The sequence below is a fragment of the Paroedura picta genome, chromosome 6 (assembly GCF_049243985.1).
Source record: "Paroedura picta isolate Pp20150507F chromosome 6, Ppicta_v3.0, whole genome shotgun sequence".
Lineage (NCBI taxonomy): Eukaryota > Metazoa > Chordata > Lepidosauria > Squamata > Gekkonidae > Paroedura > Paroedura picta.
Genome location: NC_135374.1, coordinates 18146217 through 18174130, shown reverse-complemented (window position 1 = coordinate 18174130; position 27914 = coordinate 18146217). Strand labels below are relative to the sequence as shown.

Below are 27914 nucleotides of genomic sequence, written 5' to 3'. Positions count from 1 at the left end.
CAGCTGGCTGCACACAGAGGAGTGGGAAATCAAATCCAGTTCTCCAGATTAAAGGGACCACTCTTAACCACTATACTAAGCTGGTTCTCTGACAGGCCCAGAGTATTTTTACCCTTTCTGCTTTTTTTTAGTGGCTAGTCACTTGCTCTACCCTACACAAAGTGTTATATCATGTCTCCTCTCTGGCTGTTTTTATTTCAAAATGGAAAGCCTTGTAACCTTTCTACATAGAGATGGTCCAAAGTTTGGACTCCAAACCACTGATACTCATTTGCTCAGGAGCAACCTGTAGCTCTGTGCTCCATTTCCCAGTATGGGACCTGCCCCATGTTTCAGGAAAGAAGGCAAGGCTCTTTGTAGGTAACAGGTCATTCCCCCTGCCTTATTGGTAAATCTAAAACAAACAGGTAAACTGAGCTATCTTGGAGTACAGGCCTTATCTGAAGGATGGCAGGAAATGGGCCTATTTATGTTGATGGTAACGGCAAATTTGGCTGTCTGTTTGCTGTGGTGTAAATACTATTTAGAGCCTCTTGCGGCGCAGGGTGGTAAGGCAGCCAACATGCTGTCTGAAGCTCTGACCATGAGGCTGGGAGTTCAATCCCAGCAGCCGGCTCAAAGTTGACTCAGCCTTCCATCCTTCCGAGATCGGTAAAATGAGTACCCAGCTTGCTGGGGGGTAAACGGTAATGACCGGGGAAGGCACTGGCAAACCACCCTGTATTGAGTCTGCCAAGAAAACGCTGGAGGGCGTCACCCCAAGGGTCAGACATAACTTGGTGCTTGCACAGGGGATACCTTTACCTTTAAATACTATTTCAAGCCCATCCACATTTCGGTTGGTTTTCTACACCTCTTCCAGTTCTATATCCTTTTAAGATGGGCTGACCAGAAATGTAGTTTAGTCGAACCAGATTTCCAGTGTATTTACCAATGTTTTCTAACTTATCCTTTTAGCTGCTATACAGTTTTGACAAGCTATTCCCTAAGAGCCTAGTGCCTTTTATGGGCGGTCACTTCACGTGAAAACCCCATGGATGGATATTTTAAATCAGGATTCTTTTCCCACCTCCACCACTTCACCGTTTCACAACGTTTTGTAATATTTGCATGTTGTTGCCCACTCCCCCAGATTGCTGCTTTTTGCAATCCTGCTTAATTTCCAGCAAACTGAATAATTGGGCGGCATCTCCGATTCCAGATGATTTATGAGGGAATAAAATAGCACTGGCGCTTATCTGATTATTTGGGAGAGGGGGGGCGGCGACTACTCCGAGGGTGGCTCAGTGCATTTCATCCTACTTTCTGCTTCCTGTCACTGACCCCTTCATAAGCACTTTTGGAGGGAAACTCGGCGGGCAGGCAGAAGGAATTCCAGCTGCGGAAACTTGCAGGACCCCCCCCCCCGGTCTCAGCCCCGCCTGTTTCCATAGAAACAGGCCACAGGAGCAAGCCGCTTTACACGCCTTATAAGGGGCTTCCCCTTTCCTGGGCAGCGTGCGGGGTTCGAATCTCACTATAAACTACCATAAAACCCGAAGACGCCCCTTCACTCCCTGGCCAAGGAAATTGCCCCGACACGACGGAAGCAGAACAAAAGGCGGGTTCGCTATGGCCCCTCCCCCTCCCGCGGCTCGTCCCATTCTCTCTCCCTTGGAAGATTGGCAAAGGCGGGAAGGATGGGCGGGGCGACCACCGACCACCTTCTCCCTCAGCCAATGAAAGGAGACGAGCAGATCTTCGAGCCAATAGGCACGACAGAAGCGGACTCTGGGGGAAAGAGAAACGGGGGTGGGAGGGGGGAGAAACCAGCGCGGCTCGGGGAAAGTTGCGCGAGTTCGGGCATGAGGAGAGGCGGCGGCGGCGGTTGGAACCGTTGGGGAGCGTGCGCCGCGCGGATGACGAGCGGGAGGCTCCTGGCCAATCAGGGCGCGGCGTGGCGGCGTGAGTGACAAGCGGGCTCGCCAGCAGCAGGGGGGTGGGTCAAAAGGCCGGCGTTCCGCGGGGGGAGCGTTGCGCGCAGGTGAGTCGCTGGGGCGCGGCCGGGGAGGGGGGAGGGGGGAGGGGGGAGGGGGGAGGGGGGGAGCCGCGCCCATCTGTGGGGAGCGGTGGGGCAGCGAGCGCGGGACTCGGGCCGCCTGGCGCGGAGGGAAACTTGGCTGCTTCTTCCTTTCCCCGCCCTTCGCCCTGCGTAGTTTTCCTGAGGGGCATCCTTCCGCCGTCGCCGGCCGCGCCTCACCCCACCCTCGGAGGAGGAGGAGGAGGGGGGCAGGACACGCCCCGGGAGGCCCCCCTCGCCCCAGGGCGCCTCGCTTCAAAGAGGGCGCCCCCCCACCTACCTTCTCTCCCCCCCCCCCGGCTGCACCCTGCCTGGCCCTGGAGGCGCAGCGCCCATTCTAGGAAGCCTCCTTCCCGAGTCGGCAGAAAGGGCTCGCCCTCTGTCCCGTGCACGCTCCGAGGGAAAAAGTGGCAGAATGGGCCTCTGGAGAGGCAGAATGGGCCGCACCACCAAGAGTGGCCCTGCCCGCCTGCCTGCCTGCAGCACTAAAAGTTTTAATATATTAGTCATGCGTCGTCGCCGTCATTATATCGTCATCCCGGGTACATCATCGATATAGTGTGTGTGTGTGTGTGTGTATGTGTATCATCACACCTAGTACGTAATCAATAGAGAATGTGTATAGATAGAGATATCACACCTAGTACGTAATCGATACAGAGTGTGTGTCTAGATATAGATATCATACCTAGTACGTAAACACAATGTGTGTGTCTAGATATCATACCTAGTACGTAATCGATACAGATTGTGTGTCTAGACATCATACCTAGTACGTAATTGATACAGAATATGTGTATAGATATAGACATCATACCTAGTATGTAATTGATACTTTGTTTGTGTTTATATATATAATTTTTATATAATTGAGTTGGAAGGGGCCATACAGGCCTGGTAGTCCAACCCCCTTCTCTGTGCAGGATCAGCCTAAAGCATCAAGGATAAGGAGTCGGTTGGGGAAAAGCAAGGAACACGTGGAGAATTTCTGGCAAGATTCTAGAACAGCCTTTTCAAACCTTTTGGCCATGGAGGGGACTGAAATAAAGTTTCAGGCTTCAGGGACCCCTGGAAGTGACGTCAGCTGGCCATGCCTCCCTGGCAGGTTCCCCCAGAACTGGCATAACCATCTGCATCCTTCACCCATATTTCACTCTCCCCCCCCACTGTTACTTCCACAGTGGCTTTGCCTCATGTGCATATTTGTATATGTGTGTGTATAAAAACGTAAACGTATACATAGTGCAATATAAAGCTTATAGGCTGATAACTACAAATAGGTAAAACTGGCTACGAATTGCAAGGTTTAAATTAGAATAAACCCTATCTTTAAAAAAGAAACTGTTAAAAATCCTACTTACAAAATTGGACCTAAATTTTTTTTTAGCAAAGAGCACAAGTCTATTAGAAACATAAGGATTTCTAATAATAAGACAACCAGGAAGGCCAGGCCATTAAAAAAAGTTATTATGTGTCGTAATAGTAGTCATTATCAGACAACAGAAAGATCAAATTACTTATACAAATAGTAGCAATAGAAAAGAATATGCCCAGTAGCATCTTAAGGACTAACAACATTTTTGGCAGGGATGTGATTTTGAGAGTCACTGCTTATCTGACCATAACCTGCCATAAATTTTATTAAAAGTGCTACTGAAAGGTTACACTGATTTGGATGGAAGCTTTAGAATAGTCTCTTGTCTATTATTTAAGATCGTTCACCACAAGTAGAAAATGAGTAGAAATATCCCCGATTGGCAAGAAGTTGTGGGGTCAGTCTATTGCATCAATAACTGCTCCCTTGTGGCACTTTAAAGACTTATTGACATTGTAAAATTGGGTTTTTTTTTTAAGCCGGTGTTTGTTTAGTTTTTCTTCACTATGCTTTTATGCAGTCACATTTTGTCATGTTCTTCCTGCATTTTATGACCTCTTCATCTTACCTTTTCCCCTGCTTTCTGCATAAAAGTATAGTGAGGGCCTGCTGTATATACCCAGTGAATGGGCTCTTGTTTATGCTGGAATAAATTTCCTTACTATGGCAGTTTCCTGCTTGTTCAGAGTTATGTGGTTAATTTTGAATAGGGATGCCAGCCTGTGGGCACCTTTGATATGAATGCAAGTCAAGGAATTAAAGGTATTTCTAAAGAAAAATGGGGAGATGGCAGAGAAGCTCAGTACAGTTTTTTTTGCTTCTGTGTTCACTTTGGGAAGTCTGGTCACTGCCACTCTTTTCAAGGAGGGAGTCTGAAGAACTGAGTCAAATTGAGGTGATGAGAGGTGAAGTTCTAGACCTCTTGGGAAATTAAAATCCAATAAGTCTCCAGGTCCTGATGGCATACATTCAAGAATTCTTAGGGAATTCAAATGTGAGATTGTTAAGTCATATGCGTAACCTATCACTAAATATAGTAGACTGGAATATAGAGAGTAGAAAATGTTACACCAATTTTTTTTAAAAAAGGCCCAGAGGGGAAACAGGAAATTATGGACCAGTCAGCCTGATGTCTGTAGAAGCTGCAATCAAAGATAATACTAGATCCATAGACCAATAAAACATACAGATGGGAAATCTGCATGGATTCTGCAAAGGGAAGTCCTGTCTCACCAAGCTTTTGGTGTTCTTTGGGAAAGTGAACAAGCATGTACATAATATACTTTCAAAATTTCAAGAATTTCAAAAGGCTTCTGACAGGGTAGCTCCCCAAAGGCACCTGAGTGAATTTAGCAGTCATCAAATAAAAGGGTAGGCTTAGTTACAGCTTAAAAACTGGTTCAATGACAGCAAGCTGAGAGTAAGAATAAATGGACAGTTCTTACAATGGAGGGAAGTAAGTAGTGGGGTCCCGAAAAGATCTCTTGGCAGGGCGTTTAACAAGACTGGGGCCATGGTCAGTTTCACATCCTTTGGGTGGGGGATCCTGAGCAGATTTTGGTCTTAACGCTCTGAGCGGTGTAAAGGAAAAAGCAGTCCCACAGATAACCCAGTCCCAGACAGTTTCTTTGTTTATTTATTATATTTATATATACTGCCATCCCCGGAGGCTCATATCAAACCTTGAGACTTATCCAGTCTGTAATCTAGAGCCAAAGCAGCTGGAAGAGCACCAGTGTCATGTGTGTTCACCATTGGGTCCCCATGAGGACCCCCAGTGCCACATTTTGGACCAGCTTGAGTTTCTGGAGCAATCTCATGGAAGCCCTGTGTAGAGCAAGTTGCCAAAGTCTGATCTAGAGGTGACCATTGCATGGATCAGCCTGGCTAATTTCAACACCGAGAGACAGTGTGAACTATCATGCCTAGCGCAGGTCAACCAGGCGTGTAGCATTTGTGATCTGGGCCACAGATCACAAAGGGAAGCATTCAGATTCATGCCCAAGTCACTGACAGAAAGCATAGCTGGGCTTGGTCAAAAGCTGGGAGATTATATTGTATGATAGAAATAGCGCACTTATTTTAATTATATTTATTTAAAAAAATTAATACAGAGCAAACAGATGAATTTCTCAGACGTAAAGTGAAAAAAAATAGTCAACCTTTGGATGAAGCTTTAAGAATTCAAAGATCAATTTACAATTAATTCAATCTGGACCTGCAAGATCTGGGGCCTGATCCCATAAATGAGGGTGTTTTGGAATTTGGGATTAACATTTGTGATGCAAGACTTCATTGCCATCTCTGGTTTATTCTCATTTTTTCTGTTTTGAGATGATTTTAGAGATTGCAACTCTAATAAGAACAAAGGATATATTTTGTTCATCTGTATGTATTTGTTCAAGAATGCCTTGAAATATGTTTAAATCAGTCTGTGATTATTATAGCACTGTTTTGCAGCACAAGAAGAGCTGGAATGAAAATTACTGATGAAATTCAGTATTGACAGATGCAAAACAATGCACCAGAAAAAGAACTTTATATTTACAGAAATCTGCATTGTAAATTTGCTGTTACTCAAGAGGTATCAGAATTGTTATGGAGAGCTGCTTGTGAAAACATCAAGGCAGGTATTGAACAGTAAGATAATAAGGATACTTGCACAATGATACAAAGGTAATTTGTGCATTGAATTATTGTGAGTTTTCATTGCTGCATTAAGAAAATTCTGTAATACACTAGCAGAAAATCCCATTGTACGAAAAATACAACATGTGCTAGCCTTCACCCCTCCCCCCAACCCGGGTAGACGGACAAGGCCTGTGGCAGGGCTACTTGAAGTGGGGGTGATAGCTGGCAGGGGCTCCCTCCCCTCTGGCAGCCCTAGTGAGGCTACAGTTTGGACTGCTCGTGGCTGGGGGAGCGTTGGTGGGCTCCCTCTCCCCCCCCCCAACGCAGGCAGGACTGCTCAGGGCGAGGGGTACACTGGTAGGGGCTGGCTGCCTCCCCCCCACCCTTGGGCCCACAGTCCCAGAACCTCCCTCCCAGCTCCTGGTTGCTGCTTACCTTACTGTGGGCTGGCACTTTTTCCACATGGAAGAAGTTGAAGAGAGATACGCCCAGGGACAGGCATACCTAATTGTCCGTTCATTGGATGGACAGCTAATCAGGTAGGCTATGAGCTCCAACTCCTCCCACCACCCCAGTCTGGCTTTATTTATGTTACAGATCTGGAAAATGTATGGTGTATGTGTTATGATTAAAGACTTACAGGAAAAGTTAAAAAGTTAAAGGGAAGGTGAAAAAGGAAGAATTGTAATTTTGAAATCAGGATATTAGAGAGGCAAAAATACATAATGAATGACTGGATAGAGAGAAGCAAATAGGAAGGGCTCTTTACAATACTAAAGAGGGCATCAGATGAAGATTAGATGCAGTGCTTCTGAACCAAACAAAGCTAGTTGCACTTCAATGTAAATCCATTTGTTGCGTTTACAGAACTAATTTTCTCTGGATTTGGGCCAGTCACTTGAGTTTGGATCCTGTGAATGTGGTCCATTTAAGTTAGATAGTCTCTTTAACGGAATGCACTTTCCTTAACACTAAAACTTCAATTTGTGCAATGACCCATTAAAAAAATCTCTGATATTTAGCAAATGAAACTTAAGCAGGAGAAGCATGCTTCATAACACAAATTATCTAGCACGGATAGAATCATTCATAGGATCCAAGCCTATAAAATTAAATAGTGCTTTATATAATAGAAGTCTGCATATTTTACTGCCAGTAGAATATGACCAGTAATAAAAACAGTGCTAACAAGATGTTGATACTCCCATTTTTCATTTATAATGATTTCACTGGTTTGGGCCCTTTTAATGAAATTTTAATGAAAGGGTCTTAAAAATACAGCAAATTGAGCTACATTTATATAATAATATGATTTTCAGCAGAGCAGAGAGTCCCTTTTTCATATGAACTTAAACACTTGATTGCTTTAATACATGCAAATATTGATAATTCACAAGCTTTGATGGGATATCTCATGCAAGGAACTGCAAAAGTTATACTTGGAGGAAAATGCTACGAGGCTTTACCTGGTTGTGGCAAAAGCTCACTTCTGAACTAAGTAGTGCTTTCTCAATATATGAACATTTCCAGCCTGGAAGATAAAAGGATGTATTAGCAACTGCCATGACGAAACCTGACCACCTTGTTCAGTATTTCTCTGACAGTGCCTCTTGCTCTGTGCTCAATATCCTTGTGTGATTATGTCTGGATTAAGGTTGAATAGCTCTCTGATTGTTCGTCTGTACAAGTGCGATGAAGTGTGCATGCACACAAAAAGAATATACCCAGAATTAAACTTTGTTTGCCTTAAAGGGGCACTAGACTCAAACTTAGTTCTATTGCTTCAGACCAACGTGAACCCATTTTGTTTGTTTTCCAAATATAGAGGGGGTGGCACTGTGGCAGCATTGTTCCCGACAATTGTGTTGGCTCTGCCTCTGTTGTCATTATGGCAGGACAGTCACCTTATCTACTGCTCTGACAGATTGGCAGTTAGCACAGTGTACAATTCCTGTATCCTTTGCAGAGATCAGATGCTTGGCTGAAGCACATCAGAGTAATCTAAAATGTAGGTGCCTTAGAGCAGTGGTCCCCAACCTTTTTGTCACTGAGGACCAGTCAATGCTTGAAAATTTTACTGAGGCCTGGGGGGGGGGTCTAGTCTTTTGCTGAGGGACATCGCCGCCTGAGCCCCTGCACCACTTGCTTTCCCCACGGCGCCCCTGATTGCCCACTGCCAGCAGCAGCTGCACAGTGCCATGCCGAGGGAGAGCCCCAGCCAAGGCAGCCGCCGGAGAGCACCAAAGGGGAGCTGGCAGCAGAGTGGCGAGGCAGCAGCCGGGGAGGAGGACAAGGAAGAGCTGTGGCCCGGTACCGACTGATCTACGGACCGGGACCGGTCCCCGTACCGGGACCGGTCCCCGGACCGGGGGTTGGGGACCACTGCCTTAGAGGAGACTGGTTAAAAAGGACTAGACAATTGACTTTCCAAGTATTGGTTGTGGTGTTAAAGCATTACTTAAATAATTCAATAGGTCTGGTATGTGCTAGTTAAATAAACAGATTTTTATTGTGATACATAGTTAATAATCATTTTAAAGACAATTTCATAGCCACGTGGATTATACTGAGTAAATCTTCTCTTTGGTGACAATTGTGGGATGGAAAAATCTTTAACCGCTCCTGCGGAGCGGATTAAATAAAGCGCTAAGGGCTCCTGGGGAGGAGTTAGGGTGGGCCTTGTCCAGGATAAAAACTCGGAGGGGCGAATCAGCCACAAAGCTGCTTGGCCTCGTCTCGGCCGCCAGGGGAGTCGCCATGCAGACGGAGAAGGCCTCCAAGCTGGTGAGTCCTCCCGGCAACCTCTCCTCTCCATTGGGAAAGGAGCAGGGACGCCATCCCCCCAACAACGCTACCACAAACTGCCAACTCACCCCCTCTCCATCCTTCTGCGCCACCACCGCTTCTCCCCCACCAAATACACACACGCACCCGACCAATGCCAACTCCCCCCCATCACCCCCCAGACTCCTTCCTGAGCCACTGCCCCTTGCTACACATCCAAAACGCATACACCCACCCACCGAGAACTATCCTGGTTGCCCTTGCTGCCCGGACCTCCTGGAAGGTGGGTGGGGGAGAAGGCCCCAGGTCTCCGGCGCTTGGCAGACGCGGTGAGGCTGCTCCTGGGGCCGGGAGAAGGTCCCGCGTCTCGGGCGGGTGGTCTGCGACGCGGTGAGCGTGTTCTGGGATTACGCCCCAGGTTGCGGGCATGGGGCCGCCGCGAGCCAGCCCCTGGGAAGGCCCCTGTGAAGGCTTCCCCAGGGAGCGGGGGCCTAGCGCCCATTTTATTTCAGTATAAAATGGGCTTGATTTCTAGTTAATAAATTAGCTTTTATCCTGGAATACTAGTGTTAGCCTACAGTTACACAATTGAAACCGAAGAAATTAATGGAAACTAACATTTAAAAGTAAGTATTACAGAGGATATACATAATTTATACTGTATAGTTTGAAAAACAATTTTCCATTTTTTCCCCAAACAAATATTGAAATGATTGTAATAATGTTATATGTTACGTGCCTTAACATGGGTGGCCCACGCTAGCCTGTGCTTGGAATCTAACTGGGGCGGGGTTGTCACTGGAGCATATTGTAAGGGAGACCACCAGGGATGTCTGGGACTGCTATGCAGTGAATAGCAAACCGCAAAATTGCCATGGAACATGACACAGATTAGAGGCCTCCCCTCTTAACCACTATACTACACTGGCTGTGACTTGATGGCAAAAAAGAAAGAAGCAAGAACATACTGAGTTTCAGGTTGGTTATTATGGAACAAAGGAAATCACTACTTATCTCTTGTCTTCTGCAGAAACAAACACGTTGAAAGTTGGAAAAGATGAAACAATTAAAAAGGAAAAGAAAAAGCAATTTTAGTGTTCAAGAAACTCAAACACTACTTAAGGAAATCCGAAAAAGGAGAGAAGTGCTTTTTTCTAAACAACTAAATACGACAATTAATGAAATGAAGCGGAAGGCTTGGGAGGAAATAGCAGAGTGTGTAAATGCTGTGGGTGAAGGAGAGCAAAGGACAGGGACCGAAGTGAAAAGGCGATACCTCGACTGGAGAGCCTTGATGAAGCGGAAGCGATTGAATTCCAACATCAGGCTTGTAGGTGCTGGCTTTCACCTTCCTTTGTCTGATTTGGATGATTCTCTCAATGAAGATATAGATGAGAAAATTGGATTTCCAAATGAATCTACTTTTGAGTGGCAGAATATCGCAGACTTCCGGGAAGCGGGTGGATCGTTAACTGAAGTCAAAGAAGAAGAAGAAGATCCACAGAGTTTTGAAGTGAGTAGTTCCTACCCTGTAAAGTTTAATTTTGATAGTTTCCTGGCTCATTTTTATTATATAAAGTTGCTGTACAGTGGCAACTGTACTGATAATCTCTGACAGCCAATGAGAAAGCAGTCTTGCTTGTTCAATCTGTGCCAGTTTGGATAAGCATATGATACAGAAGATGATGGTGTTTTTTCCATCACTCCCAAAGGTCTGTGTTAGCTTCAGAGCTTCTTTAATGAAATGTATCCTTTTGTCCTGGTAGCTAGAATTATCATTACCACTTAGGCTATATAATTTGTTAAAAAATTGGATGCTTTGATTTGATCCTGTGAATGACCTGTGAAAAGCACTGACAGTGTGTCTTTCCTGCCTCCCTTTCCGTCAGAATCATTTCTGTCCCTCAGAAAGTTCATTCCAGGGACTATGAATAGCATTATATGTTGGGCAGATGGTGGGAAGAGGAAGGAGATGAGGTTGTCTGCTCTGCCTCTGTTTATGGAAGAGAAAGAAAGGTGTGCTTAATTTAGTACTGCAGTACAGATATACACCCTATGGGTGAAGAAACAGCTGTATTCACCATGGGTATATTTCACATTTCCCTGGGCGGGGCTCTAAAGATTAGTGTCCAGATGTTATACTCTCACAGAGTTGTTTTGTCCCACAGGAATGATTTTCGGGGATACACCCACATGCCCTTTAAAAGGTTATCTGCAGTATGGATTCCTGTGGTATTAAATTGGAACCACTGAAGAAGGCCTTTGTGTCTGAAACATGTCTGGTCTGATTTCCTTTCTTTATTGTTTCCAAGCAGTGCCACTAAGAAGACAATGCATTGTTTGTAATATGTACATCACAGTGTGTTCCTTGTATCTCCTAAAGGCCTATTTTTAGAAGCTTTTTAAAGATATAGCTTGTTTAATCCTTTTTATATATGCTTAGACCCTCAACCTTTTAGATATCCAGTTCCAGTTATGGATTGGGTTTTTGCCCCTTCTTTTGTGTTGTTGAGCAGCTATGTGATCAGTGTAACCTCTGCTTTAAGCTTTACAGCATGCCCGGCCGTCTTCTGTGCAAATATATAAAATTTTATCATATAGTTTACATGGGTGGTATCCAAATGAAACTCTGGATTCAACATGTGGGTTGTAACTGTAAAATGTGGAACATCTTTATTTTCCCAGCTTAGAACAAAATTAAAAGTAATCGGTGAATCCTTCAATTGATTTCCCTAGTTTCCTATTGAGGAAGAAGAGGAGATTTTGTCCTCAGTGTTGCCAGACTCCAAAAAGGAGAACGACCTCCCAGATTTCACCCACATTGAAGAGTTTGGCAATCTGAGCTCTGCCCAAGCTAGGCTGGTGTACGAGGATTCCCATTTGCTCATCAGCCTGGAGAAACAGAAGCTGGAACTGGAAAAACAGCGCCTGGACATCGAGGCGGAGCGGCTGCAAGTGGAGAAAGAGAGGCTGCAGATCGAGAAGGAGCGTCTGCGGCATCTCGACCTGGAGCACGAGAGGCTTCAGCTGGAGAAGGAGCGGTTGCAGATGGAGCGAGAGAAACTGAGGCTTGAGGCGCTGCGTGCTGAAAAACTCTCCCTGGAAAATGATGCCAGCCAGGTGGAGAAGCCCACCGTGCCGCCTCTGGATCTAGAAACCGAAAAACTTAAGATAGAGAAGGAGCGTTTACAATTGGAGAAGGAGAGGCTGCAGTTCCTGAAGTTTGAATCGGAGAAGCTGCAGATTGAGAAAGAACGCTTGCAAGTCGAAAAAGAACGCCTGCGGATTCAGCGGGAAGGGCACTTGCAGTGAATGTTGCCTGAGCAACCGTGCTTTGTGCTTCGATGTTTGTATTTTTTTCTTAAAAGTTTAACTTGATTTCACTAAAAGTGTTGGGCAACTTCCATCTTCAAAGTATTTCACCATTGTCCGGATACCGTGAGGATTATGCCCTGACTGTACCCTTTTCCCCCTTTTCTTTTGGCCAGAGTTGAATGTTGCTGGAGTCAAATTTTAAAAGGTGCTGAGGATCGGTGCTCAGCATGTTAGTGTGCCTGTGTAAATGGGGCTTATATGTGAAGCTGCATTTCAGTATAAGAGAAGTGTTAATGTCCTCTTGCATTCTCTGTTGTATAGCTTTACGTCCACACTAAGGATCAAGGCGTAGCTGTATCTTGTCATTTTAAGAGTATATTATTCTAAATCCATAGGAGCCTTCCATATAAATTTGCATTTGACCTAAAGAAGTAAGATTGAAGCTAGGCCTTCAGTGTTACATAGTGTTACCACAGAAAGTCATGCCTTTAATGTGAAGTGTGTTCTTCTCTGGATGGATTTGCAAAAGTGTCTTTGAGGCTGTCGGTTGTGTTCCTGCTCAGTACATATGCTTGTAGAAAATTAATAAATTAATCTTCTTCATATATGAAAACGTAAACTTAACCGTTTATTGCTAAGGCAGATATTAGAAATTCTGGTGTCTGTAGATAATTTTGGTGACCCACTTTGACATTCAAGTGTTTGAATTGGAATCCGTCTTGTGGGGTTTACATAGATTATGTATGTTTATTTATATCACTATGTAATTACTTTTATTTTGCAAATAAAGTGTTATTTTTTTATTACTGAAAAGAAGTGTGCTTCTCAGGTATGGAATAAATTCCTTAGCCAAGTGTCCACTGAACCATCCGGGGTGGCTACCATGGATCCCTTTCTGAACTTTTCTGCTACCAGAGAAAATGGTGTGTTCTCAAACTTATAAATAATACTGCTTTCCTCAAATGAAGCCTGTTTCAGAATAACCTCCTTGCCCCCCCCCCCTCATGATTATTATATTGTGTTTTGGCCCTAATGAAGACAACAGACATTTTATGTTCCTTTCCCCTAAGAAATTAAACTATATCCTGAAATTCCATGAATGTCCCCTAAATAGCTAGAACCTTTAGTAGAACCTTAAAGAGCTGCTAGGAGCTGTTTCTTGTCTTTTTGTTTGGGGTTGGGATTGTTGGCAGTTTATTGCAATGTGCCTGAGACATACAGCTCACCAGGGGCAGTGTCTGCATGCATGGGGGCACCTATACAGCATAGCCCTGCCTTTGATACTCACCAGTGAAACTTGATAGTAAAAACATGGGGTTCTTTTCCACCCCTCTTGAGATGATCATTTGATCCTGACCATGTGCTCCACATACACATCCTGCCACAAACTGCTTGCAATCTTAAATGTCTTCACTGCACATTGGCCATATTTCCATTGCTTGTGAAACCGGACAGGGGAATACCATGCCTGGTTTCTCCCTTTTTTCCTTCCTAATTGAAATACTCAATCATCATTCAGTTGCTTCATGCGGCATAAAGGAGAGTTGCCAATTCATTTCATGCCGTGTAATGCAATACTTCTAGATCAGTAATTACATTGCGTGGGGCTTCTGATCCTTCCTGAGATAACTTACCCTTGATGGATGGCTCTATCAAGGAATGCATGAGGAAGGGGAAAGCAAAACTTTTAATTTGGATCTTCTCCAGGTTTAGTAGTTTCAGCACTCTCACTTGCATAGTTATCTCTAGGAGAGGGGATAAGAGGATGGAAATGAAAATTTTCATCCTAGGAGAGTGGGATTTAGCTCTTGTTTTGCAGTAGCCATGTCATGTGAGCATTTGTACAAGTTCTACATCATTTTTATTAGATTAATTCCATTGCGAACATTTCATGAATGAGAATCTTTCTAGCAGTACGGGACCCTAATGTGTTCTACTTTTGAAATCCTACTCTGTTAAATCCCACTCTGTTAAATCCCATCCCCAGGGTTCCCATCCTGAGGTTCCTTTATCATCTTAGCCAATGGGAACAATTCACTCAGAGGTCTCTGCTATATTTTGCGTTAAGAAACGGGCAGGCTTCAGCACTAGCTGCCTTTTTTCACAGAGCTTCACCAAGTGCCATGTGGTAGACTCATCTGTTCACACAGCTCTGGAGAGGAGGAGGAACAAGAAGAACCTCTCTTTGTCTTCACACGAATTGGTCACAACTGCTGATTCTGTGACTGGCAGCACATGAGAATATCAGATGTCAGAATTACGCGTGAGCCCACTGAGTTGAAAGAAGCAATCCTGCCCCCCTCCCCACGAAATGTTAGTCAGTGGTCAGGCCTGACTAAAAAGAGCAGGCATACCGGCAAGCTTTTGCTTGTGGATGTGTTAAGCATTTGGTTTTGGTAAGCGCATCACAGTGTGTTAACTTTTTGAAGCAACTATTTAGTTATGAGGGCAGCTAACAGTTTTACTGCTAGATAAGTGTGGTCGGTTGTAGTGGGCATTGCACGGATTGCTCATATAGGCCATGATCCAGAGCCCTGTATATGCATGGTGCCTACTCATGAAGGCACTGCTGAGAACCAGCACTTGTACAGTCAGCCACTATGACTTTTATTATAGCAGTAGCAGTGTTTTGAACCAGGAAGTCACGACAGCCACCTATGTAGCCTATATACCCAGGTGAGGGTTCTCACAGGTGACACAGTCTGTGAATGTGGTCTAGCTCTGGGCCTGCCAATGTGGCCCTGCAAAGTCCATTATGTTCGTATGGCTGCTCAAATGTATGAACTGTCCTTTAGTGGTTTACGTACAATAGAATCTCATTTACAGAAGAGCTTTTCCCAGGATCACTCTGGGAATACTGGGAGGCAGGAGTCTACTGCCTTCCTATAAAACCCTCCCCAAATTTCCCATAAGATATCATTGCTATGACTATTTATTATTTATTATATTTATATACCGCCCTCCCTGATGGCATAGAAAGTACAAAAAATTGGTTTGGAGACTCCCACAATATCAGGGACTATGAACAAATGAAACTGAGTTGTGAATGTGCAAATGATGAGGATTCGCTGGCAGGGGCTCATGGGAATTGTAGTCCATGGACATCTGGAGGGCTGCAGTTTGACTACCCTTTATCTACTGTATTGTATTTTTACTTGTGGCCACCATTGCTTCATGAGCTCAGTTTTTGGCTTTTGTTTTTACAAAATACAACACTTGATAAATAAAATACTGACTCATTTATCTGCGGTCCCAATCCGACATAGTGGCTTACTGCCTTTTACCCGCCTAGGAAAATTATTGAGCAATGGCATCTGGAGAGAGAATAAATCCATCCAGACTAAGGAATATATGGGGGGCCTAACAGGCATCATTATGTACAATTACTTTCTAGCCGTAGTTATAGCTGATGAGTCCAAATAAGCTTGTCTACTGACATTGGCAATTTCATGCAACTAGCTATATGAAGCAGACCATCAGCTGTCCTTGTTCAGCTGCTCCACTTGGCTCTCGTCAGCCAGCAGGAGAGTAAAATAATAATAATAGTCATAATTTTTTATTTATATCCCACCCTTCCAGTGCTTAGGGTGGGTGACAGCATTAAAACATATATAAAAGTTAAAATTAAAATGTGAAAGTTAAAACTTTAAAACATTCCAGCTACTCCAATCTGTACCCCCGACCAGCTTTTCTCAACTTTTTTTACCGTTGGGAAACCCCTGAAACATTCTTCAGACTTCGAGAAACCTCAAATAAGGTTGGAAAACATAAGTGTGTACACGCTCACCTGGGGCCCCTCCCCTTCCTACCGCATCCAGGTCCATCATTGGCTATTTTGGGAGAGGGGATGGGTTGATATGGCCATATATTTTTAATTTTAAAAATATAGTAAAAATCAACTCCACCCATTCAGAAAACCCAGGGCTTCTCAAAAGCCTACCCCCAAGAAAACCTTCCCGCAACTAAATCCCAGATGGGGGAGGTTTGGCAGGAGCGGGTGTTCCATCTCTTCTCCCTCCTCCCCTTCCATGGTCTATGTTATTTTTGGCCTTGACCATAATCCAGGTTTATTAGCTCCATTTTACAAGCCTTGTGGAACTGATTTAGGAGCTCATTCCACCAGGCTGGGAGCAGGGTCAAAAAGGCCCTGGCCCTGGTTGAGATCAACTTCATGTTTTCGGCCCAGGGATCCTGAACAGATGTCGGTGTGAAGATCTCACTGCTCTTGGGATGGAAGGGGCTGGGAACAATCAGAAGGGCATGAAGAAAAGTGAGATCCCAGAGTACAGTGATCTTTGAGGAGATGAAACATTCCTGTATTTTATCGATTTTTCTAGAGCATGTTGGGGGTCCTTTTGCATGGAAAGCTGGGACAAAAGTCAATCAAATGATATTATGGATGCGTGACAAATAGTAGAAAATAAATAAATTCAATAAAGGAAGCTGCAGCCCTCAGTTTGCAAGACCTGAGCAAGGCTGTTAACAGTTGGATGTTTGGGTGGTCATAAGTTCATAGTTTTGACATAGCTTCTGAAGTCCCCTGATGGTACTTAACACATACACTTTAAATAGGATATTGGACAAGACAGCAAAACCCAAATTCAAATGTCATCTCAGACATAGGCCCTTTCTGCACGCATAGCTTACTTCCAGTTATGACTGAGTTTGAGTCTGTGTGCTTTTAATTTGAATCCTGTACCTGCACTCTGCACCTTTGTTAAACATCTGATTTTCTCCCTCTGAACGGAGGACATCTGAATAATGGGCTTCCCCACTACTTAGCCAGGAAGGCAGGGACAAAAAACTTCTTCCTCTTCTGTCTCCTTCAGTAGAACAAGGCCTGCCTCCAGTTTTCTTCCTGCCTCAAAGAGGGAGAGCAGCTAGCCTGCAGGTTCCTATTACCTCCACTCAATTTTTATTGGTTCTTTACTGTTTCTCATATCCCTTCTACTGATTTATCTCAGCCTCCTTTCCTCTCTCTCCTTCAGCTCCTGCCCGACAGCTAGCCACCTCTCAGGGTGAAAGTAAATTGAGTCCACTGACTCTGGCAGTAGCCATTTTAGCTCAGCCGAGAGCGATATACACAAGCTACTACAAGGCTGAAAAGGAAAAACATGATGGATTCCTCTCAGAGGCCGATCACAAGGTGCCCATTTCGGCTGAGGCTGGGAGGCAACGGGCTTGTCTGGCACTGCCCTCAAATGGATGGCACTGACCACAGTGAAGAAGCAATAATGGCAAGCATGCTGAGGGAAGCATTCCACTAATGTCTGGGAGCCAGGAGAAACATGCATCCAGGTGTGCCCTCTTGGACAGGAGTAGTCAACCTGTGGTCCTCCAGATGTTTGTGGACTACAATTCCCATGAGCCCCTGCCAGCGTTTGCTGGCAGGGGCTCCTAGGAAATGAAGTCCATGAACATCTGGAGGACCACAGGTTGACCACCCCTCCCTAGGACATCCCTGACTGATGAGTGCATGGTATGAACTGCAGAGCCTCCCTCTCACAAAAATAAATAAAAATGCAGACAGCAGATACGCCAGCATCTAAGGCTCAATTTTCGAGGCCGAAGCTTCTTGGCGGCCATTTTTTCTTGCTTCCAATACATCGATCCAGAGCACCCGAGGGCTTCCTCAAGCCAGGTAGGCATCATAACGCAGACAGACACCAGCAACCTTGAAATCAAAACTGGCAATGTCAGTGCCCACAGGCCATTTAATTTGCTCCCGGTTCTGCAAAGCACTCTTAATTTGGGCCTGTCCTCAGAGAAGCCCCCAGTAGGATTCTCCCATTTCCAGGGGAGGAACAAGAGATATTTGCTGGCTGAGGCTTCTGCTAATATGAACACCTCGTAGGACCAGAACTAGCCAGAACCGACTAAATCAGTTCCCCCCCCACCTATGTTGAAAATTGTAAAAAGCTTGTGATTTATATCTGTACAATTGACCTTTGATCTATTCATTTTTTGGCATTATTGGTGCATGCCCTTAGATGTTTTATGTGTGCCAAATAAATATTATTTTATGGTTTTAAAACGTTTGAGGTCCCACAATAAACTGTTTATATTTCTCTAAAATTGGTTTTATCTCTAACCTTTTTGGTTCTCGCCTGCCTTTTTTAATGAACCTAATGCTCTTGCAGACACACAGTGAAGATCCTTGTGCTCTTAAATTCCTTCAAGAGTTCTACGCTCTTCAGATCAACACCTGCCGAGGATCCCTGGCCTGAAAGGTGAAATTGGCCTTGACTAGGGGCTGGGCCCCTGCCTGCTTGAAAGCCCACCCAAGGGAGATTGGACCCCACAAGACCTTGGTCAGTTCTGCAGGGCCTGCAAAATTTCACCAGATTATGGTTGGGGTCCAAAATAACTTCCACCAGAGATGCTAGCCTCATTGCTGGAGAGGGAGGGGGAGGGGGAGGAGAGAGATGGAAAATAATTCCTGAACGTAATCCCCAATTTGGATTCAGAAGGGTCATTATTGCATTATAGATGGCTTAGAAATAATATTTTTTTTACTTACAGTACAGAACTGTATTGTAAAGTATTCTGCGTCCCTGAGACTGGGTTCCAAGCACGAGTTTAGCTTTCCAAGGACAGACTGACATATCAATCTGTAATGCTGAAGAGGCAAGTTCCAATCCAGCTATAAAAGGGGCTTGCTTCTTCGGCTATGTAAACTGATGCAGTCAAAACAAAACAGCAGTGTGACTGTGGACATGGATACTTCCCACCTTGCCTGTATACCTGTATCCCCTGCTTGCAGTCTTGCATAAAGAGAGCACATAAAGGTATGCATGCACCTTAAAATACATAATAAATGTGAATAGCTGATCAAATCGGAGATCCATTGTGGCATTCGCTGTTTCGCTACCCTTCTGTGTCTCAGCCACCCTTTATCCATTCACCAAGTCCTCTTTTGGTTGAGCCTCTCTCCAGATCTATTCTTTAGCAGTGTTTTTGTTCAAGTATCTCAACCCTCTTTTCTATAACCTGGCTTTATTTCCCAAGCCCATCCCATGATCAGAAACGTTTCCAGTACCTTAGGGAATTCTGCCAAAAAGGAAAGTAAATAAAGGGGGGGGGGGTCTCTCCCCTGCAAATTCTCTCTTCCTGCCAAAATTATTTAGGAGTGCCCTGTCCACTGAGCCACAAGGGAGAGTGGTATATGAATTAATGAATTAATGAATTAATACCACCTGGCACAGAGTGGAGGCAGGGAAACACACAAGTGGATGTGAGGCGGGTGCTGTGAGGCGGGTGCTGTTGATAAATGTTAGGTTACAGGGACTGAGAATGCATCACAGGGTCGCTGTTTTGGGTGACATCTCTGTGCTGAGAACCACAGACCACCTGGCAAGGATCACAGCGTCCTGCCTGCTCCCTTTCCTTGCCTGTCTGAGCCACCAAAACAAAGACCCGTCTGTTCTCTGCAGGTGCTTATTAGTACACTATAACCAAAATGAAATAGTTCCTGGAGTTGCAGTCAACGTGTCTCAGCTTAAATTGCCACGGAGACAGGATATTGATCTCTTTCCTAAGGAAAGCCACCGTGTGTCCTATTCACTGGCTCGTCCTATGGGTGAGGTAGCAGGGACTCCAAAAGGGTGAATTTCGGTATCCGCCAGCAATCCAGAAAGACAAAAGGAGTGTGCTGTAGCCAAGGGCTGGCTCTCAGGTTCTTCCCTGGGTGGGTGCCCGCAAGCACATTCGCAACTGGAGGTGTGCACATCGGACCCACGGACACAGCACAAAGAGCGCCAACGGCGAGTTGCTATTTCATTCAATGCAAGGAGTAACCATGCAGGGGTAGTCCAACTGTGGCCCTCCAGAGGTCCATGGACTACAATTCCCATGAGCCCCTGCCAGCGAACGCAGTTGGACTACCCCTGCGAGAGGGTCAATCCTGTAATGTCGGAAACACTGGATTTATATTAATCTCATGCCGGCTTAAAGATCAAAGCAAAGCAAGAACTTTTGTTTCCCATAAGTATTTTTTCAAAGCTGGTCTTACACAGCAGGGCAGGGGGAGCTGCCGTCTTCTGTCCGGTACAAGCAAATGAATTATACACAAACTCATACAGACACACACACACAAAGAAAGCTGTTTTAATTCCAGTGGTGGCCGCAACGTTGTTGTTTTTTTATATCGATACTCGGGTCTTTTGTTGTCTGGGTATGTCGCGGTGCCATCGTTTTATTATTTTCGCTGAACCCGTGCATTTGGTTACTTACCACTTTTGCTTTGCTACACACTGTTTCTGGATGCCATTAAAGGCTCTGGATTTAGTGGTGCTATCCAAACACGCCTGGCTATATGGTGGCGGTCAGTGTTGCAGGGGAGAGGGGGCTGCTCCTGAAAGAAACCAATATCCCCGCGTCAAGTTTCCCTTGCTCAGAACTGGAAGCATCACTTATCCCGAATTGCGAGGTAAAGATATTTTTACATTAATTTTTTTTTTCCTGAAGGGTATGAATAATAATTCTGCTTGCCTGGAAGGCCACGGCAGTGGCTGCGGAGTGTCTTTTGTAGATGTCCTCTGTGGACTGGAATGATCAGTCATCCATTTCTTGGCCATGATCTTGAGTATGTCACACTGTAATTTCATGTTTTTTCAGGAGAAAGTGGATTAGCTGGGCCTGATACAAGCTGGTTTCCAACCTGGCTTTGGAAGTTGGCCTCCCTGTCTGAAACTTCGGGACTTTTTTGGGACCTTTCAGCAGGTGAGATGGTTCTTGGGGCAATGCACTTAGGTGGGCCGGTCTTTGTCTTCTTGTCAACCAAGATCAGAAGGTGGTGTTGGATCCTTGCTTGGGTATCTTGCTGTTGCACTGTGAGGTCCCATTAGGTCTCGTTTCCCATGCAGTATAGCATCTCTGTGGAACCTTTGAGAAAGATTGTCCAAGGATTTGGAGCTGATGACATCCCGCTCTGCTTCTCCTTTGCTGCTAGTTCAGCGGTACTTTGAACTGTGCTTTGAATGGGATGTTGTCATGGTTGGGAGCCAAAAACTAACTCAAGCTTAATTCAGACTGGATGGCACTGTGGATTGGTAAGGTTGCCAACCAAGGATTAAGTATACAGGCTCCTCTGGATAGGGTTGTAATCCCGTTGGAAGGAAAAGTTTTGAAGCCCGGGAGCTACTGTTTGGAAGACTCTGGCCCTTTCCACACATGCTGTTTTTTCCCCACTAGGAAAATATGCTTCTAATGTGCATTATCCATTAGGGTTGAGCGCTTCAGTGTCCGAAGTGGCCGTTCGAACCCGAAGCAGCCAGCGCGGCGTTGGTTGCTTCGGGCGCGAATGGCCACTTCGGACATTGAAGTGCCCAACCCTATTATCCATCATGTGTGGAATGAGTAGAGGTCTGTTGCATATAGTGCCTTTGCTTAGCTTTTATTATGCACGAGAGTCGTCATTTTCCTGAGAAGCATAATTCAGCTATGGCATTTTCTGCTCTGGGCAACTATGGATTGGACTCTTACAAAGTCTTACTTGTGTTTTGGGACCAGGGTACCTCAGGGAGCAACTGGTCTTGCTTGTACCTACCCATCAATTAAGATGTTCAGCAGAAGCGCTATTCTATGTGTCCTCAGCTACAGAGACAAGATCTTCTCAATGGTGACCCCCCAGGGAATTTCCAACCAATGCCTGGTTCAATTAAATTTAGATACCAGGTGAAACCTTCTTTATTCATCTTGGCTGTGGACTGATTTTTGTTTTCTTTTGCCAATTACCTTCCTCGCTGTCTGACTGTGTGATATTTTAATAATTTTAATGTTTCGTTGATGTGGGACACATCTTGTGGTGCACCTCGTCAAACAAATGAATACGGATGTGATGTCTGCAGTCCTGCTCTCAAAGCGCACCAGAAGATCTAGAGGGACCAGCCAGTAGCTGTGCCAGCCCTAGGAGCATAGCCAGCCTCTACGCACCCAGCAGGGGCTGAGGCAGTGGCTGTCCTGTCTCCAAGGCTGTGGCAGTAGCTGCACTGGCCACAACCAGCGGAGGCTGAGGCAGCAGCAGAGGCCAGAGGAGAAGGTAAGCAGAAAGGGGGAAGGGGAAGGGAGTGTGTGCGTTTGCGAGGGAGGAAAGTTCAGAAACCAACAGGTAAAGGAAACAGGAGGGAGGGAAGGGAGTCTCTGTGTGTCTGAGTGTTTGGGAGGGAGGGAGGGAGGGGGGAGGAACCAAGGAGGGCATTGGGAAACCAACAGGCAAAGGGGGAAATGGGAGGCGGGAAGAGAAGGGAATCTGTGTGTGTGTCTGCAACTGAGGGAGGGAAAAGAACTGAGGAGGGGGTTGGGAAACCAACAGGTAAGCAGCGGGAAGGGGGTGAAGAAGGGCATTTCTGTATGTCTCTGTGTGTGTGTATGTGCATTCGCAAGGGAGGGGGGACGTGACCAAGTAGCCCCAGAGTTTTTTTTGTATAATTGATTTTAATGTCATATATGTTTGTTGCGAATGCTTCTTGACTGAAACACCATATCATTTAAGGCAATGTAGGGATACATTTTAAAAAAATAATAAATTACTTTCCCCACCTTGGTTCCGGGTCTATTTTCAGGTGGTTCGCAATTCAGGGAAGAAGAAATAGTCTTGGAGAGATGGGATCAGCCTAGTTCTTGCAGAGGGTCCCAGTCCAGGATCTTTTGCCTAGGACTGATGTGAAATCCCTTGTGTTCTAAGATGGTGGAATTCACAGAGGTGTCAGATATCCCTGGAGAAGTGCTGCTATCCACATACATACCTATGTCCACCTCCTGGCTTGTAATACTCCCGTGGTGATTTGCGCAAATTCAGCAAGTTCCGCTTCGAAGACCGCAAGAAGTACCAGCAACCCAATAGCAAAATGTCTGGGCTCTTGTTTCTGTAGAAAGTTCTGAAGACGCTCTCAGCTGTCTAGAGGCATTTGCATTCAGACCCGCAGCCGGACTAATCACAACGGAGCCATTTTTCAGGAGTCCACAGATATCAAAAGGGAAGGGGGAGAAAAACTCGAGCAGATCCCCAGATCTTACAGGTCACATCCCAGTGGTTGGGCAAGGAACTTCCATTGCTAGCTCATTCAGCAACCCCACACCTCTTCCCTTTGGGGGTACAGAAAGCAAGGGAGGGGGGTGCGGGCCCCTTTGCCTTCTGCTCTTCCATTCTTTCAGCGTCAGAACTTGGAAGTATGGAGGGGGGGTGTTCTGATCTTCCCGCAGCTGCAATCCAATAAGAAGAAGAACCACATGCTATTCCTGTTGTTTCTATTGAAGGCAAGCCATAGATTTACTAGTGACAACGGAGAAATCACCACCAACCGAAACAAAATTGGGATACACACACACACACGCATATACAAAGTGATGTACATAATTCAAGTGGTGAACCTGTTGTGGAAATGAAGGTGATGCAATTTGCTTAGATGTACCGGTGTCTTCTCTATCCTGAACTCAAACCAAGTCTGGTGCTTACATCAGAAGCAGATCCTGGACAGCACTGATTGGCTGGGGTGTCACTAGTCCCTCCTCTTCCCTAAAACAGCTTTTACGTGCTTGAAAGAAAAAAAAAAAACGAGCCTGCTTTTTAGAAATGGAAAGGGGGAGGGGGAAACACATAGTTTTAATTGAAAATAAAAGTGCATGCAATGTTGTTGTTTTTTTTTTAATAAATGGCCGTGTGATGCACAGGACAGACGATCGAATCAATGCTTGAATCAGGACACGGCTCAAAAGATGGTACTGGGTGCAGAATATTTGAGAGACCGTGGAGTGGTGCCTGGTGAAACATCAGAGGGCAGGGGTTTTAGCGGAAGAAACACCATTTGCAGTGGTCCTGGCAGGGGCTGCAGTGCTGAAAATAGCTCCTTAGCCCTTTCCTCACACAGCAGGAGCGGGACATGTTAGGTGAAATAGTAAAAATTGAGAATACACCATGCAGCACCTGAGAAACTAAACTGCATAATGCACACACATAGCAAAACTGCATGTCTCTTGTCAAAGGAACTGTTCTTGAGCACCGGAGACACATAGCATACATGTGGTCATGCCGAACCGACACACAAAGCCACGAAGAGTCCGCTGTTACCTTGGTTCAAAAAAGATGCCTGCTTGTTTAACGTCATGTCAGAACGCGCCTTCTTCGCCCCCTCGGGTCTGTTCCTCATGGTCAGAAAACCACTCCAGGTCAGTAGATATTAAAAGAACAGTTGTTGTTTTATTCTTTTTGGGTGGGTACAAAAACCACAGTTTCTTACACAGAACAAGATTATAAATAATATCGGTAACATGAGTGACCCGTAGTCTCTTTTGATTCTACACTGCAGACTGATGGTGTTCTCTAAACGTATTTGTTGGTTTCTTGTAGTTAGACAGATGCAAATCCGTGGAACACTGAATGATGGGACAGAATGACGGTAACAGCAAATGAGAGGAGGACCAACAATGCGTATAAAAAAAAAGTCTTTGAATTTTATTACAGTGATGGCATCTTAATATCAATTATTGCAATGAATTGTTCCCTAAGATGGTTAGAAAAAAGAATTGTGTTGTCCTCTACTGAATTTACATCCGTTAAGAAGCAAGCATGTTTCAAGATTCCTTTTTTTTTTCCCAAAGAAAAAAAAGTAATTAATTTCTTTTTATTATTTTTTTTCACAGGATTTACATATTTAATTCCTTATCACAGTTTAGTGACTCGTTTCCACAGCTGGATATTCTTTCCATTATATAATGTTGATCTTCTGGAGACACAGGTTAGCATGTTCATTGACTTCTAGAGCTATCAGTTCCCCACTTGGTCCAGACCAAGACCAAAGGATAGTCCTTCCTCATGTACGTTCTTCACCGTGTTTGTTTAATGCGCTAAATTGGCAAGTCTGATTAGTTTTTAAGCGTCCGCTCAAAGTGAAATTGGTTGCTGTTCATATTCCTTTCCCGGCCCCTCCTCCTCCCCCCAACAAAACTAAATTATGATTTTTTTTTCCTGATATAAAATCTGAGTTTTGGGTTTCTGAGCTGAGCCCATGCACGCATTTCTTGCTGATGATGTCTGGCATGTCGGGATAGCCTTTCCCAGACTCAGCCCGTTCCTAAGTTCATCAATGACATTTCCTGTGTCGTGGTACAGTCCATGCTGTATTCCCCTCGGTCACTGACACAGTTTAATTAAGGCACTCGATTATTTTTTTGGTTTTTATGGTAGGTCTGATGCAATTACCGCCAATCCTGAACTTTGTCTAATTGCAGTTCCTGTGTGTACAGCCTTGGGGCAGTCGGGAGTCAGGACACGGCCGTTTTCCCCCACGCTGCCTGTGATGGACAGTCTGGCTTTGTTTCGTATGGCTTCAGAAAAGGTCAGCTAGGAGGCAGGAAAAAAGGGAGGGAAAAGAGAGGGGGGGGGGAAACAGAGAAAGGGAGGGGGGAAAGAGGGAAGTGTTACAATATTTCTGTTCCCCAAGAAACCAGCACACGACAAACACCAAAAAATATCTAGAGGTAGACATCTGCATTCTTGTGTTCGCTTAATAGACACGTAGTGCCGTGAATACTCTTGTGCGAAAGATCTCAAAGTGATCAAGCTCGAGGTGAGGAGTAGACTAAAATTTAGTCAAAGTCAATCTCTGGGGGCAAAATTTTAAAAAATTTCACTGTTGCCCAGATTGTTCCTTTAGCAGATCAGTCGCTAACTATTGGCTTCCTGTCAGTTTTGGGGTTTACTTTAATAGGAGGCCTACAAGCCCTGAAACGGTCTCATAAATTACTTGATTTGGTCTAGTTTACCCTATCAATCAATCACTGTCTTATAAAAATCCTTGTTTTTTCTACACTTTGGCCCCAGTCCATCCCTGCTGAGTCCTAGCGCCACCAGCAGACAGATTCCACTTCCATTGAAATCAGTGATACTGAGCTAACCGTGAATGGCGGGCTATAAAAATAAAGTTATTATTATCAAAAGTGCCTTTGGTGAGATCATGCTTTGGTTCTACACATTTTAAGCATTTCTTTCTATCTATTAAAGCAGTGGCGGCCAAACCGTGGCACTCCAGATGTCCATGGACTACAATTCCCATGAGCCCCTGCCAATTGGCCATTCTGGACGGGGCTCATGGGAATTGTAGTCCACAGGCAGTTGGAGAGCCACAGTTTCGTTGCCCCTGCAGTAGAGCCTTTTTCTCACAATTCGAACGGATGGCTTCCAAGTGCGAAAAACAAAAGATATGTCACACTTCAAAATGAAAAGCAACAGATGTTAATTTTTAAATGGTCAATTATTTCAATAGATGTCATAGAAAATGCCGTCAAGTCACAGCTGAATTATGGCAATCCCATAGGGCAGGGGTTGTCAAACTGCGGCCCTCCAGATATCCATGGACTACAATTCCCAGGAGCCCTTGCCAGCATTCGCTGGCGAATGCTGGCAAGGGCTCCTGGGAATTGTAGTCCATGGACATCTGGAGGGCCACAGTTTGACTACCCTTGCCATAGGGCTTTCAAGGCAGGAGACCAATAGAGCTGGTTTGCCATTGCCCGTCTCTGCACAGCAACTCTGTGTTTCCTTGGTGGTCTAACCAGGGTTGACTCTGTTTAGCTTCTGGGATCTAATCAGATTGGGCAAGGATGGGCTATCCACATAAAAAATTGTTAAGAAGTCCTGACTAAATAAGTGGGTTTTGACTTGCCTCTGGCAGACTGGTTAGTTTAATCCTCTGCACAGTGACCTGGGGAAAAGCTCTACTGAACCATCAGGGGCTTATATCTGAGTAAACATGCAGAGGATTCCACAGCAAGAACCCTATCGGCATGTAATTAGAAGCAAGTGTGAGAAATGAGCCTTGCTGTTTAATACAAATGTGGTCAGGGCAGGGGTGGAAGAGGGTCAAACCTCTCTGGGTTTCCTCAAGGGAAAAATGCTGCCCCATTTGCAAGTAAAAGGACCCCAAAAAGGTCCCAATAAAGTCAGGGTGGGCTATGAACCCATGCATCCCTTCTTCACCTTCTATTAGCAGACCCCTAAGACCCGTAAAAGGCTGGTGGCTGAAGATCGAAGGAAACCTGCGGACACAATGTCATGTGGCATGGTGGGTTCCAATGAGGAAGCAGAATCAGATGAACTTGCCCCCCATTGAGGTCTTCCACTGGGATGGGAGGTGTGAGGGAACAAGTTTTCCATTCACGCCAGAAGAAGAGTTGGTTCTTATATGCCGCTTTTCCCTACCCGAAGGAGTCTCAAAGCAGCTTACAGTTGCCTTCCCTTTCCTCTCCTCACAACAGACACCCTGTGGGGTGGGTGAGGCTGAGAGAGCCCTGATATCACTGCCCGGTCAGAACAGTTTTATCACTGCCGTGGCGAGCCCAAGGTCACCCAGCTGGTTGCATGTGGGGGAGCGCAGAATCGAACCTGGCATGCCAGATTAGAAGTCCGTACTCCTAACCACTACACCAAACTGGCTAGGTGGACACGTTATTTAACTTGATTTCCCTTCTCTCACTTTTGGGCTCCATGCCACGTAGCATTATAACGATGAAGCTTCCTTGACCCTTCCCATCAGTTGGGGGTTGGGGGACCTTTGCAGGTTGTGGGAAGAAGGCAGGAAAAGATGTGTCTCCACAAGTGCCTTCCTCTGGGAGTTAGCCTGAAAGTCCTGTTGAAATCTATGGGACAAGTGAGTGAAGCCCAAAGATTTGAACAGGATATAAATGTGACTGACATGTTGGACTGAGGCCAAAAATCTGCATGGATCTTGTTTGCTAAAATACAGGCCAGGACAC

The 27914-nt window shown here is 45.2% G+C and overlaps 2 protein-coding genes across 10 annotated transcripts in view; one reads left to right on the top strand and one right to left on the bottom strand.

Moving 5' to 3' along the window:
* The first annotated feature begins 1786 nt into the window (after positions 1 to 1786).
* MSANTD4 (Myb/SANT DNA binding domain containing 4 with coiled-coils) lies at positions 1787 to 12967 on the top strand. 4 transcript variants are annotated; one of them, XM_077341554.1, is made up of 3 exons: positions 1787 to 1944; positions 9880 to 10362; positions 11586 to 12967. In XM_077341554.1, exons 2-3 carry the CDS (start codon positions 9907 to 9909, stop codon positions 12159 to 12161), a joined length of 1032 nt encoding a protein of 343 aa, XP_077197669.1. In that variant the 5' UTR covers positions 1787 to 1944; positions 9880 to 9906; the 3' UTR covers positions 12162 to 12967. The 4 variants fall into 4 exon arrangements, with proteins under 4 accessions (XP_077197669.1, XP_077197670.1, XP_077197671.1 ...); XM_077341555.1 differs by having other exon boundaries at positions 1810 to 2023; XM_077341556.1 differs by lacking the exon at positions 1787 to 1944 and adding an exon at positions 2116 to 6064.
* Positions 12968 to 23544: 10577 nt separating this feature from the next.
* GRIA4 (glutamate ionotropic receptor AMPA type subunit 4) overlaps positions 23545 to 27914 on the bottom strand; it is a 267054-nt gene continuing 262684 nt past the window's right edge. For 2 of the 6 annotated variants that reach the window (XM_077341547.1, XM_077341546.1), the window contains exons 16-17: positions 25363 to 25503; positions 23545 to 24536 (exon numbers count right to left, since the gene is read on the bottom strand). In XM_077341547.1, the coding sequence (XP_077197662.1) occupies positions 24459 to 24536; positions 25363 to 25503 (219 nt within the window). In that variant the 3' untranslated portion in view covers positions 23545 to 24458. Of the gene's footprint in view, positions 24537 to 24594; positions 25504 to 27914 lie in introns of those variants that run through there. The other 4 variants (XM_077341550.1, XM_077341549.1, XM_077341552.1 and 1 more) reach the window with 2 other exon arrangements.

Excerpts from the sequence above, each read along its gene's own strand:
- MSANTD4 (XM_077341554.1), top strand. The coding sequence starts at position 9,907 with ATGAAACAATTAAAAAGGAAAAGAAAAAGCAATTTTAGTGTTCAAGAA. Across the intron at positions 10,363-11,585 it reads AAGATCCACAGAGTTTTGAA|TTTCCTATTGAGGAAGAAGA; the intron begins GTGAGTAGTTCC and ends TGATTTCCCTAG.